This window comes from Olea europaea, unplaced genomic scaffold, assembly GCF_002742605.1.
Source record: "Olea europaea var. sylvestris unplaced genomic scaffold, O_europaea_v1 scaffold2754, whole genome shotgun sequence".
NCBI classification, from domain to species: Eukaryota; Viridiplantae; Streptophyta; class Magnoliopsida; order Lamiales; family Oleaceae; genus Olea; species Olea europaea.
In genome coordinates this window covers 77,740-97,464 of record NW_019245983.1, presented here as the reverse complement: position 1 = coordinate 97,464, position 19,725 = coordinate 77,740, and the positions used below count along the sequence as shown (strand labels likewise).

Sequence of the window (19,725 nt, the reverse complement as noted above, 5' to 3'; positions counted from 1 at the left end):
GGGCGACTGCATGGCACTCCATTCGCTCAGATTCTAGGCGACTTGTAAATTTGGGAGATGGTGTTACCGCGTTCTTGGGCCTCCCTATTTGGGCCTTCAACTTGAATTGTTTGATTGCGCTTCGTTCTTTGGGCTATATGATTTGGGGATCCTCCAATTGGGCTTCATTCCTTGGGCCGTTCGATTTGGGCTGAATTTTTATGTGTCAACACTATGAACAATGAACAAACAAACTCCCTCTTTTATGTTACAGGGAAAAGGAAATATTATTTATGTGTGGAATATATTAAGCCTTGATTGAGCCTAATTATCTAAAAATTCATTTTTTTCCCTAATTTCAATTTCAACCATACAATTTTTCAATAAAATAGTTTTGCACGTAAACTCTTTTTTTTTTCTACTTTTTAACTATACATTCTCCAAAAAATCCCTATTACAAAACTTATCTTCACACAAAAAAAAGGTCTCAAAACAGAGAATAAAAGTATATTTACGTACATAAGTGGTATGTATAAGAAAGTAGTGTCATGAATGAAACCTAAGGATTAATGTGTCTGAAAGAGAAATGTAGATACGAATGACCATCAGCTAGTTATTACTCTGATCGATCATAGGTCAAGCTCTTTTAGTTAATTTTTATTAGTATAAATAACAAAAACTATACAGCAATTAAACATAGGGATGGGCGCGGGTCGGTTCGGTTCGCTTCTGTACTATAATTAAATTTTTTTAACATTTATAACAACAATATATAAATACAACTAATGATACATTCAATAGTTTTGGAATATCAGAGACTAATAGACTACTTTATTCAAATGATCGCTACGGTCAGTTTCGGTCGGCGGAGGTCACAGTTTCGATCGGAGGTCACAGTATCGGCCGATGATTGTATATGTTTTGGAATGCTAGCGAGGCTCCGAGAGTGAGTGCGAGAGTCGAGACAACGTTATGCACTTTAGTGTAGGTGTTTATTGTTATTTAGTGGATTGAATCTTGTTGGGCTAAAAAATGAAACAATAAAATGCGTAATTGGGCCAAGAATTAAAAAATTAGAAATGAAACAAATTATTGGGCCAAAAATTTGGATTTAGAAATTCTTAATTGGTTAATTTGTTTAGAAAAAATTAAAATTAAAATAATCTGATTTACTCAATATAAAAAAAATTAGAAAGATTCGGTTCTTCGGTTCTTCGTCTAGAACCGAGAACCGAACCGTACCGGTCGGTTCTCAATTTAAATATCCGTTCGGGTATTTAATTTGACAAGAACCGTCGGGTTCGGTTCAGTTCAGTTCGGTTCGATCGGTTCGATTCGGTTCAGGAGATTTGCCCAACCCTAATTAAACATCAACATTTAAGGCTATCAATTATATTCATACAATCTATTTTTCAAGAAAGAAAGAAGGCCACAAGAAAAAATGTGGTCATTTCATTTAGTTCTCAATTGAATATATGGGTAATAGGTTGATCGAGTTTTGCCACATTTGTATGGCGATGCATAATCTATTTTGTAGCAGTGAGAAAGTTCCTTCACAACTATTTAATGAAATTTGGACTGTTTTGGTAGTACTTTTGTGTCATATATATAGGGTGTTAAGATTATTATTAAATTGATATGTGCCAACTATAAAAGATAGGTTTTGCTTCTCAACTTTTAAGTTGAGAGATGTTTTCTTTAAAGCTAAATGATCATTTGTTAGAGAACGAGACAGGTTTTATCCTTGAGGAGTCAATAGCTTGTTCATTTTGAAAGATTGAAGATTGATCATGCAATTTTCCCATTTTTAATACGAGAAGACGAGGGCAAATTTCAAAATATATTTCAATTAGGCAAATTAAAATCGAATACTCTTTTCTTAATGCTTTACAAAATTTAGACATTATTGACTTGACAATAGTGACGGGAGACCTTCACCTCAATAAATGGAGTTGGTTGTGCAAGGTAAATGATTCGTTTTTCAATAAAGTTCAAAATATTGCAAGCTGGTTAAAATCGAGGTTTAATTTATTTCTACGTAAAAAGTTCATAATAAAAAGAAATATACGAAGTCTAATTAAAAATGGAGGAAAAAAACAACCTTCTTGAAAATGGCATAGGTGGAAGGATGAGAATAATGTAAGATTAGAACGAAGGGCGGACCGAGACAGCTCAAACTGTAGGGTCAAAAATGAAAATTCAAAATTTTTTCGAACAACATATCATTAATGAGAATCTAGGTGAGGCACGGTCGACGGCGAAAGGCTGATGGCAAACTCAACTGGCGAAGTCACGAACAAAAATCTAGAAAGTTAGAAGAGCGGGGGGTTGGGAGAAAACGGAAAATCCGATGGTTTCAGGTTTGCACTTTGGGAAAAATTAGTAAATGGATTGGGAATGGGATTATATTTATTGGATATGGACCCTATGAATATAGGTCATTAGGATTTGGACTATTCGGGCATTGTACTAGAGAATTTAATAGAAAACGGAAAATCCGATGGTTTCAGGTTTGCACTTTGGAAAAAATTAGTAAATGGATTGGGAATGGGATTATATTTATTGGATATGGACCATATGAATATAGGTGATTAGGATTTGGACTATTCGGGCATTGTACTAGAGAATTTAATTGGGTTGGCTATTTGCAGACTAGTAATTGCATTTGGCATGGTAAGTTAGGTTCTCAAGGAGGGTGGGATTCAAAATTTTGTGAGGTCATTTGACCTCATGTGGTCCGCCCCTGATTAGAACACTATGTAGAGTAAAGTAAAAAAAAGGAAATTAAAGTAAGAGAAAGTGGATTAATAAAAAAATAAGTAACTTAAGAGCGTGAATCAATTCAATAAATAATAAAGCATTGAATATATTGTAGAAAAACTTAATTAAATGCACAATTAATACGATTCTCCATGAATTACAGTTTCAAGTATTATTAGAGAATAAAATTTCGATTAATTCTAGATGAAATTGATCTGGCAGGAGACCAGGCATGTAAGTTTGAATATGTCAAAACTATAATTAAGTTTCTCTAGCTACGATCATTGAAAAGTTTTTAACTTTCATCTTGTCCATTAAAGATAGGAGATCGGGCATGTAATTCTAGATATGTGAGAAAGACAAATCAATAAGTATTCGTTTGACTTTATTTTATATGAAAATTGTTAATTAAAGGAAAATATTTTTTTACAATTAGGAATAAAATTTATTTTCATTGCCACCAAAAAAAAATAAAAAGAATTTGTCCATTAAAAATAATGGCAAATCAAACATGGCCTAAATGTTCGTTCCATTAGTTAAAAAAACAAAAAGAAATAATAGAAAATTCATTGGTTAACATGAATTCTACTTTTATTTGAAGTAATCACTGGAACAAATTCTCTATCGAAAGATTTTCGAGGTTACCTTTAAATAAAATAAATAAAGTTTGGTAAATACACCAAATCATCGCGGCAACTGTAGAGTCATATCGTTCTCCCTTCGTACAATTCCGTGAACTCTCCTAACTTCTCTCCGCGTTTCGCTCTTGATCTTTATCCTTTTATCCCTAATTTTTCATGTAAGATATTCACTCCATTTCTTTTGTCAATAAAAAACCAATATAAATATGGTTTTATTATTTCTATGCATTCATTCCGCTGTGATAGCCCATACTTAAAGACGAAGATTTTGTCAAATTTTGATCCTTTTTTTTTTTTTTTTTTTCACTATTTTAACATGTCAATGGCGTCGACACTGGCATTAGCATCAGTACAACGACAAACGTCGCCGTCTGATTTAATTATTTGTGGGATTTTGTATAAGTGGGTTAACTATGGCAAAGGGTGGAGAGCACGGTGGTTTGTGTTGCAGGATGGTGTCCTCAGTTTCTTCAAAATTCATGGGCCTGATAAAATTGTGGTCAATCAAGAGACTGAGAAGGGATCAAGAGTAATTGGAGAAGAATCCATGAAGCTGATGTTTTGTAACCACAAGAATGGCAGTCATTCCTCTTCCAAAACCCGGAAGGCTGTTGGTGAAATCCATTTGAAGGTTTCGTTTTTCAATTGAATTTTGAGTTTTTTTTTTGTATATTGCTAATTATGTGTAGAAGGGACTAATTTGATAATTTGAACTGGACTTTGTGTGGGTTATTTATCTGGGTTTTTTTTCCATTAACTATCCAAGATGAAGATTTGAGAAAAGGATTTAGACGTTTATTTTGATCTTTCTGGCTTAAATTTATTTTTATTTTTATTTTATTATTATTATTTTTTTGTTTTTTTTGTTTTTTGTTTTTTTTTTGGGTAGTAGTAAAGCCCTCTTCAGCCGACAGCCGGACAATCTGAAAACGAAAAGGGAGAAGTTCATAATTCAGGGGTATTCTTTATACCAATTCAAGAATGAGGTAGATTGTTAAAAAATTCAAAAATCAGGTATATATTTAATTAATTAAAAACATTTAATTAAAAATAATGATGTCACAGAGATATCATTATAGGTCACATTTTATTTATTGATCACAAATCGTCAAATTAATTAGTCAAATATTATTTTGAGGTCCCAAATCAAAAGTCGAGAAAGCAAATCCGATGATAAGGGGTTTTCCATTTATACGGGAACAAAGAGGTTGCATCTGAGGGCAGAGTGCAGAGAGGACAGAATGGCATGGATAGAAGCACTGCAGGCTGTGAAGGACAAGTTCCCAAGAATTTCTAACAGTGAGTTAATGTCTCCGGTGGACAATTTGGCTGTCTCGACTGAGAAGATGAGGCAACGATTGTTAGAAGAAGGGTTGAATGAGGTTGCTATTCAAGAAAGTGAGCAGATCATGAAGGATGAGTTTATGTCTATGCGGAATCAATTGTTGCTGTTGAAGCAGAAGCAATGTCTCCTCATGGACACGGTGCGACAGTTAGAGGTGCATGTTGTGATTCGTAGAATAACTCTTGGATCTCAAAATTCTTCTTCGGTTTCTTCTCTAAATAATTCTGCGCGCCAAAGTTCTATCAGCCTTCCCTAGATTTGTAGCTTTGTATCTGGTGGTCTGTGAGCAGTTCTTTCCCTTGTTCTTTGTATTGAGATTGTAAACCTTTTAGTATTGCCCCATTCTTTTGTATAGATAGCTTAGTTTGGGAGTGGTTCTTGAAGATTTTTGTACTCTATTCTCCTTTCTTGTTCTATTGGTCTAGACTGTAGCGTTAGTTAGAAATACAACTGTGAGCCTTATTTAAGAAATTATAGCATCTGTACTTGGATTGAAGGAGTCCATCGAAATAGAATTAAACTATTTTGCTAAAATGGTTGACATCCTTTCACTTGCGCGTTGGTCCTGTGTGAATAAAAAAGTCCAGAAAAGAAATTGTACCAATAAAGTTATTACATATGAAAGTACATCTCCAATGCATCATGTCTAGAACTATGTTTAGCTGACATAACAAATAAAAGTAGACGTTATCAAGAAAATCGTCCGAATTTAGAGGTTCTTGTAAACGAGGTCAGTCGTCATAATTTAATATTTTCCCATTCTTTCTCTTATTTCTTATTTTTTGTATCTCTTGCTGCTGTTTATTCTTTTTCTCCTATTATATTTACATACGAGATGAAATTAAAATATAGATAGAATCTATTGAAGATTAAATTTGAACATGATGATTTATTTATTAAGTGTTAATGTCATGTAAGGTCAAAGATGTCTCCAAAACTGTATTTCAACTGGATGCATTGGTGGGTGCTCGATTGGTTGGAGTCTTGGGATTTGATTTGATTTTTTAATTATTTGTAATTTTTAATTTATTTCTGTTCTTCGTGACCTATCTCCACTTTTTGTTTTTAAAAACATTTGAGACTTCGGCTGCAATTTTCATTTTATTATTTTTATTTTATTGCTTTCTTTTATATTTTTTATTTAGCGCTAGCGTCTCTCTGGGAGCAATTTTTGGAAGATTTTAAGATTTTAAGATTTTATTTTATTATTATTATTATTTTTTACAGTTGGCATCTAACAAACACATTTTGCTGCAACTTTTAACTTCTTTATTTTATAAAAAAAAAAAAAAAAAAAACTAACGAAATAATCTATATTATCCTTGTTAAATGTTAGAATTACTTATACACATTTCCTTAGCCGTCATATTTGATTATTTTCGAAGGGCAAAATATTGTATCTAAGACTAAAAAAAATAGATTAAATTTTTTAAAAATACTTCAAAAAGATGCTTAAAGATGAGGTTAAATATATCATTTTACGTGACCTTAACCATCAAAATAGACGGAAATGACTAGCTCTATCTAGTTTTCAAATGGTTGAAGATCAATGATGACAATAGAATTAATTGGGGGCACATCTCATTCATTCTCTGAAAGTGTGGGATGAAATATGCAAATTTCCCATTTATTTTGACATGCTACTGAACAGTTTCGAATCTGCGTGTTTTGGGTGTATACGCTAAACCCCCCAATTTCTTGGCTTCCTCTGAGCATCTTTACTTTCCGCTTAAACGTCAGTCTCGGCCTTCTTCGGGTGATAAAATACCATCACTTTGCAATTTGTGTATTTTATTTATTTTCTTTTTTTCGTTTCTTTCTATAACTCCCTGTCTCATATTTTCTTTTTACAGGTTTTGAGATTTCCTATTCAAATCTAATAAACTATGCAGCTGACTCTTGAGTTCGGGTAATTTTTTCCCGTCTTCCGTAGTTTTTGGTTTAAATAACTTTCTGCATAGTATATACCATATAGTAGTATCTAAGTAATGAAAAATTATTGATTAATTACTGTTTCCAAAGAATTCGTGGTTGGAAAAAAGAAGGTGAAAAATCTATGTTGGTAAATATATTTTACGAAACTCAAAAAAGGAGTACTGGAATCAGACTAAATTTTGCTCATTTGGAAGTTTTTTCTCATATACTTGAATTTCATTTTATTTTATTTTATTTTTATCAATTTCCAAGTTATTATGCAGATCAACTATATTGTGGTAAAGATATCTGGGTTTGAGCCTTAGATAGGGAAATTATGGATGGGAAAAAACCAGAAGCAATTAGCGTTTAATTGACAAGGATTCTTAACATTTTTGTAGCCCAAGTGGAATCATGTGGAAATCCGATTTCTTAATCCTTGGTTTCTTTTGCAATTAGTTCATGAAATCTCACGCATGGAAGATAAGTAAACAAGCCAAAAACATTATGTTTGAACTTCAAGATATTTTTAATTTTGGGTGAAGGAGTGATTGTATAATAATTTAAATTGTAAATTATTATTGGAAGAACTATATTACCACCTTTCATAGGCAGAACTTTCATTATTTAGGAAGTATCGTTTGGTTTGGTTGATTACTTCCTATCCTTAGTGGACCTCTAGATGCCGCGGAGTGGCAAAAGCCATGAAATCATTGTTCATGACAGCATTATTAGATTTATAACCTGAGAACATTCCAGTGGGTATGGGTGGATGGTAACAACGCATCTAATGGAATAAAATCAACCAATTAAATTGAAACGTTTAATTTATTGGAAATCATCTATTAATCTGAAATCTTCCTCTGAAATTCAAGTGGTTTCTGGTGAAGGTTTATCTCATTAGTGACTAGAAAATATGATATGTTTTACCACTTGAAGATTGAACTCCCTTTGCATCATTCAACTTTTAAAAAATGTCCCTAAGCTTCTTAAGTAACTGATTGTTGATGAATTTACCCATCAAAATTATATACTGGTCATGTGGTTATTCCACCATATAAAAAATGGGACTAATACGTAGGCAATCTGGTCATAAATTTCAAGGACTGACTTTCCATGGTCTTAGCCCTAGATAAGCACCCATGGAAACCTGATCAACCTTAGAAAATTGTGTTTGAAACACCAGCGTTGATCTAAGGATTCTTTGTTCTTATCGTTGCTTGTTTCAACAGCAGCCTGTACTTCACTGGGTATCCTCTGTGTTCATCAAATGACTTTGAACCAGTTATACTCTGGTTTGAGGAGTCATAGACTGAACCTTGTTGGTATATGTTAAAGTTTAGTCTTTGTAAAGATTAGCAAGAGGTTGAATAGGAGGTTAGAATTAGATTGATCCTTCCAGATAAAACAAGGATAGTTGTACGTTGGATTGACTCGTCTAAGAAAACATTAATGTTGTTGCTATCGTAACTGTACTGACCTAGAAGCATAGAGGGTTGCTGAATGCTGATAATTGCCAATATTGTGGAATTCTGGATATCTAACGACCAGCCCTTTGATAATGGTTGTAGTTTGTTGAACTGAAAGACTGTTAATTAAGTTTGATGTCTCCATCTTCCTCTCTTTCTGAGCACTGGTATGATATTATGCTTCTCGGTCATATTCTTTCCATCATATGAATTACAATTTTCTTAACATTAATTGTGAGATTAATTTTATTTCTGTGATACATTCATTGGTGAAAGACCTCTGAAATGTTCTTTGAGCGTTAACCATTTGCTGTAGTTCTCATTTCTTAACACTTTTAAACATTTGTTAAGCAACTGAACAATTGGCTTCTAGATAACAGATTTGTATTAACTTAATCAAAAGCCTTTTTATTTTCAATTGTGCACCTTCTTGTTGCTCAATCATTACATATGAAAAGTTCAAAGTGCAGATTATGTTGCCATAATCAATGTGTTAACCATTCACCCACCTCTATATGACCACTCTAGGAGACTAGGACCCTTCACGTGTGTGTTCAGATAAGAATTCAACTCTTATCTATTTAATTGTTCTGCTTGATGGTTAAGTATTTTCTGACCCTACCTTGCGACTTTTCATTGAGTTCTTTAATTTGATTGATTGATTTCCCACCTACTTGGATTTTTGTTTGGTGCTTCCAAATTTTCTGATATTTACTTTTTAATATCACAATTTAGTGGTGGACTGGAGCTGCTCTGTAATTCTGTAAAGATCCATGAGATCAATGTTGACCCACAGGCTGAGGAAGAAAAGGTTGATCTCTTCTAAGTTATTTTGTTTCAAGTGAAGACTTGATACTTCTAGTTCTCACTTACATGTTTAACTGATCCAGTTTAAGTATTTTGTTTTTATTTCACCAGTTAACGATGAAACACTTGCTCCCTTGGATTCGCACCAATTTAATCAAGGAGAGGCCTGAAATGTTTATGAAAGGTGATTCCGTGTAAGTGGATTAATTTGTATTGTTTATTTAAAGATGCCCGAAATATGAACACGGAAGTTTAACTATCCAAAGATTAATTTTTGAGCTAAAGGCACTTCTATTCAGTTCATTTCGCCTCTAGTTACCAATGCAATTCAAAGCCTACTCCTGCATCTTACATTTGTCACCTATAGCCTTCCTTATCTTTCTGCTTTCTACAGCATACATCTTGGTTGGTCCCACCATGTCTCTTACAAAGTTAATATCAAGTTGTTAGCTTCATCAGATCCAGCTTATAGCACGCAAAAATTCAATTTTTTTTTTTCCCAAATTGATTTGATCCTTTGATTAGAGAAATCAGAATAATGTATGCAGTTTGATAATGTAATGTACCATATCCTAATAAATTTAAAATTCAATGAACACTAACTCCATTACCAGTTTCTTCAAATCTTGTAATTTTATATTTTTTTCACTCACTTGAAAGAATTTTAAGACTTGTATTTGATCATGAAAGATGTGGTTTCATAAACATAGCTGTTTGCATTACAATGCCCAGCTCCCTTCTCCTCTGATTTAGTCCCCCGTCCATTGTGTATATGTCTTCCAAATGTTATTTTTTCATTTTTTTAAACCATGAAAGGATGGCAATTTATGAAACAGGAAGCCTGACCTCCAGCAAATGAAAAAAAAAATAGACAAAATACCTTCGTTAGATAAAGGTATGTTATCCTTCCCAGACCAATTTAAAAGGAGCAAACATGCAGAACGAACTCCGACTACAGTCGGAGAAAACCCGAGATTAATGGGTTTTGGATTGTTCAAACAATTTACCGTACATATCATCACAATGGGATCACACACCCATTCTAGTGGGGGGAAACTGGTGTTTTTATGGGTTTGCTCCAGTGTGCGCATCAAAAGTAAAGAGTAATATATCAAAATAAATCGGTAGCTTATGCAAATTGATTTTATTAGTATCAACATTTTTATTACAAGTGCTTGCTCGTCTCAAAAAATGAATAGAAGTGATGACATTTCCTTAAATCTTTTGTTTTGCATGCAGAAGGCCAGGAGTTCTAGTCCTTGTAAATGATTGTGACTGGGAACTAAGCGGACAGCTTGACACAGTGCTGGAAGAGAAGGATGTCGTCGTTTTCATTTCGACATTGCACGGTGGATAGTTTCTATATATTCTCTATAATTTCAGTGATGATAAAATGTTCGAGAAGAGGGATGGTGTTGCTTATTATCAAGAACCAAACTTGCTAGGATATTGTTGATGCTTGCTTTTATTATTCTTTTGAGATTTGAGGAATAACTGTTTGTAGTTTGTGATTTTAATATTCTTATCATAATTTTAGATTTTTCTCTTTTTCACTTTTTCTTCTAGCACTATGATTTTTTTATTTTTATTTTTTTATCGGTGAATGTAAACTCTATTGATCAAAAAAGCATTTACAAGTACATCGGACATAGCTGGACAAACAAGGATCAAGTACGTATACAAGTACACTGGGCATACTCGAGCAAAACAAACACACAAAATACATACAACCAATAAAGATTTATAAAGCCACTGCTAGAGACTTAAAACGAACCAAAAAATTATTATACACAGAGAATATAATTTTTTACACGTGTTTTAATTCGTCTCACAACGCTATGAGCGTATGGTCTAAGATCCTAAAAAATCATTCTATTCTGCGCCATCCAAATTTGGTAAACCGTGCAAGCAAGTGCAACTCTCTTGGCCTTAGCTTGCTAAGATGTGCATCGGGCTTCTTTCTTCATCCACTTTAATGCACTAAGTATTGTCGTCGTTAACCTTTCATTCCCAACCAATCTTAATATGCCCCCAAATGTTTGAAGTGAAGACACATTCGACAAATAAGTATTTCCCATCCTGATTATTTACATCCTCTGGAGGTTGTTTATAAGATGACCATAAATAGACTTACTGATTTTCTCAGTTTTCTACAATTGTAGTTTTTCTTTGTGAATCAATGAGTCTTTGTTACCTTGTTGCCTAGTTTTTTCGGCATCATTAGACATTTGCTTGTTCGTGATTGTTTGTGTTCATCATTTCATACATGCTACCTTGCAGGACTTTGCTTGCGGATTACTCATGCACTTTTAGTACGTTGAATTGAACAAGGTTGGACATGTCAGTTGAAAGACATTTCTCCTCTTCTTTAATTCAATGCAGTCCGGTTTAAATTACCAAATAATGGCATTGGGTGGTGAATCTGATTTCTATGTTGTCTTTTTCGTTTTAGTTTGATGGTAATGTTTTTCCAGTCCGTCATTGCCTAATCTTGTGGTGTTTCCTAGACGTCCTTTGAATGATGATCACAATCTCATACCTTATGATTTACGAAGCAAAAAAAAAAAAAAAAAAAAATGGAAAGTTGCCTAGTTTTTTCGGCATCATTAGACATTTGCTTGTTCGTGATTGTTTGTGTTCATCATTTCATACATGCTACCTTGCAGGACTTTGCTTGCGGATTACTCATGCACTTTTAGTACGTTGAATTGAACAAGGTTGGACATGTCAGTTGAAAGACATTTCTCCTCTTCTTTAATTCAATGCAGTCCGGTTTAAATTACCAAATAATGGCATTGGGTGGTGAATCTGATTTCTATGTTGTCTTTTTCGTTTTAGTTTGATGGTAATGTTTTTCCAGTCCGTCATTGCCTAATCTTGTGGTGTTTCCTAGACGTCCTTGGAATGATGATCACCTTGGAATGATGATTGATATAAGATTTCTAAAAGGATGATTAAGAGTCAAATCATCTCTTATTGTCGAACAATGTGTCAGATGTCACATGCCTACAATGGCTAGAATATGAATAAGACATCATTGAGCTTGATCAGCGAGTCATTAGAATAAGATTGTGTGTCAAGAATCAAGAGACTTTAAGTTACTTTATCTTGTTTATAAACATTCATACTTGCTCCTATTTGATGATCTTCACAAATTGGTATTTCTCGTCCCTAGAAATTCAAACATCCAAACTCTATTTTCACATTTCTTCTCTGCTCATGTTTCTTCCATGGTAAATATTTTCTTGACTTGAGCATCAAAAAGCTTACAATCACAGCCTCGTATGCCTTTTTTTTTTGGAGAAGTTTCGATTTGCGCTTTTAATCCCTCTTTGGTCTGGATAAAAATATAGAATTAAACATGCATTTGTTTTTGTGGTTCCCACAAATGGATTAGAAACCGACCGTATATAAATTTATTTTGCACGATGTTTGGGAGAAATAGATTTTGTTTAAAGATTAGACAACAGAAAAAATAGAAATGTTGAGAGTGGGATTTGAACCCTCGCCCTTTCGGACCAGAACCTTAATCTGGCGCCTTAGACCAACTCGGCCATCGCAACATTTGATCAGGAATGTTATTAATATTTATTTTAACGTATTAGGGAAGAGTCTGGCCTGGAACTTGGATGGATTTTTTCAGTAAACACATAAAGGAGATGAATAGTGGTGGAGTTTAGGGTGACAATTTTTTTTACTAATGGAGTGATTCATATAATTTTTTTACCTATAAAATTTAAATGGACTTGGGGGCAACATTTAGGTTAAAGTCGTGGACTACCTGAAAATCGAATTCAAATGCAAAGGAAGATATTATATACACACTTCAATTAGTATTTTTCTTTATTTCCTTTCCTTTTGACATGAATTTTTTTATACTTAATAGACTTAAGAATGTATATATGGGATTGACAACTAACAACACTTCATTCAGACTTATATGCGTATGATAAGATCTATCATTGAGAAGAAGAACAACAAATGACGAAAGGTAAATAATGCATACGTGCCTTTCATAGGAGAACATCAACTTAAGGTAATCCCATAAGCAAGAGGAGGAGGAACATGTCCAATCTTTCTTATCAAGTCCCATGAGAAGTTAGGCCAACTCAATAATGCCCAACTTAACTTAATTACACAATCATCTTCTTGAATAGTAGTTTTATTTTTCAAATATTCCCACTCAATGTCATCATAACCTTTCCATCGCTTCAAATTTAAATTGAGTAGCGAAAAGATTAATAATTTACATAAACAAGCACCAACCTATCATGAATAATTATCAACTCTTTAAGGATATATGGATAGTCAAATATTATAAAGTCAAGAAAATTTAGAGTACGAATTTTCACATACATGTCAATCATTTATGAACTTCTTTACATGTAATGAGATTTGCTATGGGTAATATGAATTTAATATACACTTGAGAGGCATATTGAATATAATTTAAATAAATAAAACTATCCTACATAGCATGCTTTAAACATTTAGAAGAAATAATTTAGCACAATATCAATATTTCATCTTCTAGTTCTATTATTCAAATAGTTCTTTGTCCTCCAAATCATGTCATATCATTCATCTTTCTTTTGTATTACATTTATCCATGTTTTGACTTAGATTAGCTATTTAATTCTTTTGGCATAGTGTGGTACCAAATTTTACTGTGATCTTAGTTTCAGGCAATTGTTTGTCTCAACCCAGTGTATTTATTTTATTGACATTGCTTCGGTAAAAAGAAGGTGCTCCAATTGAACAAGACTTGTTACAGTCATTTATGAAATCATTGAATTCTTAAAAAAATAAAAATAAATAATAAAAAGAAAAAAATAAAAATAAATAATAAAAAGAAAAAAATAATGTAGTACTGCATCGATAAAAATCATGGTATTTTCCATATAGCAGACAAAAATTAGAGTAATATTATTTGTAGTTGCTCATTATTATAGTTGTTTTATGTGGCATATACGTGGTGAATAGTGATTTGATGCCCATATAAGATGATTGCGATAGTGAGAGAATACAAATAATATTATTCCAAGAATAAAGTATCCTTTTAATAAATAAAAACATCAAAATTGCGAAAGGTCCATTATTTATTATAAGCATTAATGGGTTGTGGGAAATATTAAAACCTCATTTTTGCATTATGTCCATCAAAGAGCTGACAATATTAATTGTTATGTCCCTATCTGAACCACTTCGAAAAGTCTGTCACTGCGTCATATGAGGTGTCCAACACCCATCCGTAGTGGTTCCGAAGTGACTCCACCACTAATGTTGGCGAGCTGCTAACGCGCTGCGAGGCACAAACAATTCAAGTGTTCTGCCTCTGACGTCAAAGCGCAATGCACTCCGAGGATCTCTGTTAGAGGATCCGCCGCCAATTTCAGAAAGAGATCTGTGTCAAGATCCTTTTTGCCCCCAAAGTTTAATTGATTTGACGTCTCCATGGGCCTAGTTGATGTGACGTATCAACTTTATGTCAACTCAATTTGAAAGAAGTTATCACCCACCCACTCTATAGACGCGGCTGATTGACGCTTATGAGCAGACATCTCACACCGTCAGATGCATATACGTGTCCCACATCTAATGATTCTCCTCAACTATAAATACCCAAGGTTTGACAAGAGGCAAAGGTAATGAAACTCTTACAATTTAGCTCTTCATAACAAGTAAATATATATTCTCCTCCCCACCATTTTTGCACAACCTTGGCACTGTTCCGATCACCAGAAGCTAACTTGACCGTCGGAGTGTATGCGGTCGCCGCCATCCCGCTGGTTCCGACTGTGTGTATCTGACGTGTGTTGACTGTGCGCAGAGAGGATTACGTGGAGTAGTTATCGGTTGGCCACGTGGAGGGTCCAATTCGCGAGATCAACAGATTGACACCATCTGTGGGAATACTTCCCCATCCAAAGTTCTACATTCTCACCGGAAAAGCCACTGGAAAACCCTTGACTTACCCTGAAAAGGAGACGTTCTTGAAAAAGAACAAAGTCGAATTACAATTCAGATCCTCATCACCCTTGAAAAATGAGTAGATAAAATGAGTTCCAGCAATGAGGACGCAAATTTCAAGATGGATACCTCTGAAGAAGAGGTGCTCCGAAACAATGGCACTCACCAAAGACCTTATAACCGACATCGCCGAGGTAAAAGAATGGCCATGCTCACTAAAGGAATGACCTAAATGGCTACGGGCATGAGAGAGATCGTAGCTCAAAATGTGGCAATGCATGAATTCTTCATGCGAGCCCAAGGTCACCAGGGCGCCCAAATGCCCCAAGAATCTTACCCAACTCGTGAAGTCTTTGCGTCTCGTTCCCGAGGTCATATGAGCCAGCACAGAGAACCCCCTCGAGGGAGAAGTGGCTACGAAAGTCACATCCTATGTGCAAGGAAGCCAGCCAGTAGAACCACAATTGGGGGACAACTTCCCACCAGAATATAAAGTACAAAGGTCAGTCAGTGTCTTTAATCGGATAGGGCGGGACCCTAGTAATAAGGTCCGCTAAGTGGAAAGATCACTTCGACAAGGGAAAGAGCAAAAACAAGCGCCCTTTCCATCTAGAAATGGGAAGGAGAGAAGAAACTTAATTGATTGGGAAAGCCGAGGAAGAGCACCTCCACCCTCAGAACATTCAAGATGATGGGGACTCCGAATCGTCATATTGATATTACGAGATTGATGATGATGATAATCTCCCTTTCTCAAGGGAGATCCGAGGCTCCCCAATGCCTACGAACTTCATACCACCATCCCCAAGTATGAAGGAAAAAGGGACTCGGAGAAGCACCTTGCGAAGTACATGACACCAATGAGTCTCAGGGGAGCCTCGCCTGCTTTGAAATGCAGAGCCTTCCACCTAACCCTGGTCGGAGCCGCCGAAGAGTGGTATAGCAGGCTGCCTTCTCTGAGCATTAAGAGTTGGCCAGAGCTAAAAAAGACCTTCTTGAACCAGTACCTCTCGCGTAGAGAATGAGAGGCCCTAGTGTAACGCTTACAAAATATGAGACAAGCCCCTGGAGAAACGCTGAAAAGCTACCTCGCTAGGTTTACGGACGAGATCACCTATTGCGAACAGGTCACTGACAGAGGAGCCCTTTCAGCTTTAAAAGGCGGCCTCAACATGAACACTTTGTTCTGGAAGGATGTGCGCAGCAAGAATCGTACCACTTATGACGAACTGGTGGAGATGATGAGAGTAGAGATCGTCAGTGAAGAGACGATTGATCACCGAAATCGTGTCGCACGGGGACTCCCTCCGCCTCAGAGGTAGGTAGGTCGAGGACCCGCAGCACACCTTCTCACCCAGTAATGGACCCAGGCAGGGCATACAATAGCTCCCACATCCGGACGGCACTAGCTTCTACCACGCTAAATGCAGTGCCGGTATTGGCATACGAGAATGCCCCCCGCTAAGGCAGGACCATCTATGGGTACTGATAGTAGTCAAAAGAAGAAGAAGAAGCGGTCAAGCAGGCCCTTAGAAGGGGCAAGGTTCTGCACCTTCCACCAACCCTATGGACATGACACCATCGAATGCAGAAACGCTCCGCGACGCTCAGATCGAAATAACCCACATCCCTCCAGGAGGGACGAAAATCCCCGCATATCCGCCTCCCCGAACAAGACTGAAAGGAGGCATAGAGATCAATCACCCCGAAGAAGAGGAGAGTCCGGACTGAGAGATCAGGCCCCATTTTCTGGAGGCCAAATCATCAGGGAAATTGACACGATCATCGGGGGACCTCACATCGGCAACAACACTAGGAATACCCAAAGGAACTACACAAGGGAAGTAAAGGATCCGTCGATGCTCACGTACATTGTTTGCCAGTCCGAAGAAGCCAACAGAATGGCCCCGATTACTTTCTCCCAAGAAGATACACAAGGAGTTCACCACCCCCACTGTAACGCATTGGTAGTAAGAGCCGTAGTAGCAAGAAACAGACTCAAACGCATGCTTGTCGACAATGGCAGCTCGGTGAACATACTGTTTGGCTTTACCTTCGACAAAATGCAAATTGAACACGAATACCCATGACCGACCCACTATTTGGATTTAATGGAGACAACATCATCCCACGAGAACGAATTACTCTACCCGAGAAATGGGTTCAGCTTCCCTAGTAGCCCAACATTTCATAGAGTTTTTGGTAATAGACCACCTACCACGGAGTATTGGGTAAACCTGCCTTAAAAGATCTTTGGGTTGTCGCATCCATACATTACTTGTGTATGAAGTTCTCGACTGAGCATGGTTTTGATACGGTTCGAGGTGACTAGATGAGCTCCAGAGCATGTTATCTAAACTCTCCGCAAAAATTGGAGCCCCGCACTATTAATGTAATCATAACGGAGGTTGCGAACGAATTCGACCTGGATGCGGAAATGCTCGATGCCCCTGAAATAGGGCATACTTCCAAATAGGAGGAAGACGTCAACATGGAAGAGGCCCCTGAAAAAAGGCACCCTCTTGACGAATTAGACCCCCAAATAACTGGTTCAGAACCGAACGCGACTACAATGGAAGAACTTGAAACTTTCTCCGTCAACCCAAAGGACTCCAGTCAAGTCCTGCAAATAGGGAAGACGTTGTCCTCCGAAGCGAAAAAATAAATGATAAGCTTCCTGAAAAGGAACATGGATGTCTTCGCTTGGAAGTACGAAGACATGTTAGGAATAGACCCAAGGGTCAGTTGCCATCGTCTAAACATCAACGCCTCCTGTGCCCCTACATCGGCGGAAAAGACAAGCCTCAACCTGGAGAGGTACGAGGCGCTCAAAGAAGAAGTCAATAAGCTTAGCCGCAGTGGCTTCATCAAAGAAGCTATTTATCCGAAGTGAATATCCAATCCGGTCCTTGTGAGGAAGCTTAGTGAGAAATGGAGGGTATGCGTAGACTTCACGAACTTAAACAAAGCATGCCCAAGGATAGCTTCCCACTATCTAGGATAGACTAACTTGTGGATTCCACTGCCGGGCATAAACTCTTGAGTTTCATGGATTCGTACTTAGGATACAACCAGATACCCATGTTTCGACCTAATGAGGAGGCCACGTCGTTCATCACAGACAGAGGACTGTACCGCTACAAAGTCATGCCCTTCGGATTGAAAAATGTCGGAGCTACATATCAGAGGCTGGTCAACATGATGTTTGCCGAACTCATCGGTAAAATCATGAAAGTCTACGTGGATGACATGCTAGTCAAAAGTCTCTAGGCAAATGAACACGTAAGTCACCTCGACCAGACCTTTCAGATTCTTAGGAAATACAAAATGAAATTGAACCCCCTCAAATGCACCTTCGGCATGGCTTCGGGTTAGTTTTTTGGGGTACATTGTGAACCAAAGGGAAATCGAAACAAATCCGGTAAAGATTAGGGCCTTACTAGAAATGAGGTCGCCTTAAAAGCCGAAGGAGGCCTAGAGCCTCAATGGTCGGATAGCTGCGCTCAGTCGCTTCATATCCAGAGCCACTGATAAAAGCCTACCCTTCTTCAAAGTGTTGAAGCAAGGGAAGAAGTTCCAATGGACCGATGAGTGCGAGGAAGCCTTCCAAGCGCTGAAGAAGCCCTTAGGAGAGGCGCCTCTGTTATTCAAACCTAAACCACAAGAATCACTACTGCTATACTTGGCGGTCTCGAACGAGGCGGTAAGCGCAGTTATAGNAAAAAATTACAAAAAAAAAAAAAAAAAAAAATAATAATAATAATAATAAAAAAATTAATGTCGACAAATAGTTCACATCGTATATTCTCATTTAAGATATCCAACTATTTAAGAACACATAAACTGATGTTAGTTACCAGTCCTGTTGCTCAACATTATTCTTTAAATATATGACACCAATTTAACAACGTTCATCAAACTACATGAAGTCGAATGCTAAGTCACTAATGACATAGAAATTCAACGTGCTTATAGAAGAAAACATGTAACAACCATTTCTAGATTTTTTAAATTGGGTTCTATCTAGATTACATGCCATTTGATTAACAACGTTCCTCGTACTATTCAAATTCAAGGCTTGCTCATAGTCTAGCAAAATTGAGTTATGTAAATTCTCAATTTCGACTTATCGTCTACGCATATAATTAAATACTATTGAAGAAGTCCCTCATGGGGTGACCGAGTCGGTGGAGTCGGTGAACGTGGAGGTCATGGATCACAAATTCGATTCTTCCTACCAAGACTTTCTCGATTGAGTCTGTCGCACCGGATTTGCCTATTGTGATTTACTTGACTAACGTGGTTTGCAGGCTATTGCGTCAACTTGAGGGTTTACTCAGTGCGTACTCGAAGGGTAGCAGTTGCGAATTTTTTCGTCATACAAAAAAATTATAATAATAATAAAAAAGGTTGAATCCCAATCTTGACGGCTCCCACCGTCCCACCCCTACAGCTTTGTGAGAAAAGTAAATCGCGATATGTGTCCCAACAGGTCAAAGAACAAGAGCTGCATATACACTGTGCCCACAAGGATTCCAATTCCATGTTTCAGGAATCGAACTCCTACACTGCGGCTGTCAGTAAGGTCTGAGATAACCTCATCCCTATTCTTTACACCACTAGATTATGTCTCGGAAGCAATAATAAATAAATAAATACTATTGAAGGAGATATACACCTAATTAAATACAATTAAAGAAGAGAGATGCGCTTCAATGATTTATCCGACTTTCAAGTTAGGCCATATCTAAATTACCTGACAAACATGCTAGAAATTTGTAAGTATGCATATGCACGAGAATAGATAGATTAGCAACGTTCCGTAAGCAAGCTCAAAACT

At 36.5% G+C, this 19,725-nt stretch overlaps 1 protein-coding gene and 1 non-coding gene across 3 annotated transcripts; one reads left to right on the top strand and one right to left on the bottom strand.

The window, feature by feature from the left end:
• Positions 1 to 6,363: 6,363 nt before the first annotated feature.
• On the top strand, positions 6,364 to 10,468 carry LOC111383767 (ubiquitin-related modifier 1 homolog 1-like). Of its 2 annotated transcripts, none has more exons than XM_023007918.1 (5): positions 6,364 to 6,460; positions 6,579 to 6,634; positions 8,844 to 8,919; positions 9,027 to 9,109; positions 10,155 to 10,468. In XM_023007918.1, exons 2-5 carry the CDS (start codon positions 6,612 to 6,614, stop codon positions 10,270 to 10,272), a joined length of 300 nt encoding a protein of 99 aa, XP_022863686.1. In that variant the 5' UTR covers positions 6,364 to 6,460; positions 6,579 to 6,611; the 3' UTR covers positions 10,273 to 10,468. The 2 variants fall into 2 exon arrangements, with proteins under 2 accessions (XP_022863686.1, XP_022863685.1); XM_023007917.1 differs by having other exon boundaries at positions 6,375 to 6,481.
• Positions 10,469 to 12,397: 1,929 nt separating this feature from the next.
• On the bottom strand, positions 12,398 to 12,478 carry TRNAL-AAG. Its single transcript has one exon. It is a non-coding gene; the product is annotated as a tRNA-Leu (tRNA).
• Between the last annotated feature and the right edge of the window lie 7,247 nt (positions 12,479 to 19,725).

Bases quoted from the DNA above. Each gene is read 5' to 3' on its own strand.
- LOC111383767 (XM_023007918.1), top strand. From the start codon at position 6,612: ATGCAGCTGACTCTTGAGTTCGG. The intron at 8,920-9,026 runs GTTGATCTCTTC...TTATTTCACCAG, and splicing joins CACAGGCTGAGGAAGAAAAG to TTAACGATGAAACACTTGCT. The intron at 9,110-10,154 runs GTAAGTGGATTA...TTTTGCATGCAG, and splicing joins TTTATGAAAGGTGATTCCGT to AAGGCCAGGAGTTCTAGTCC.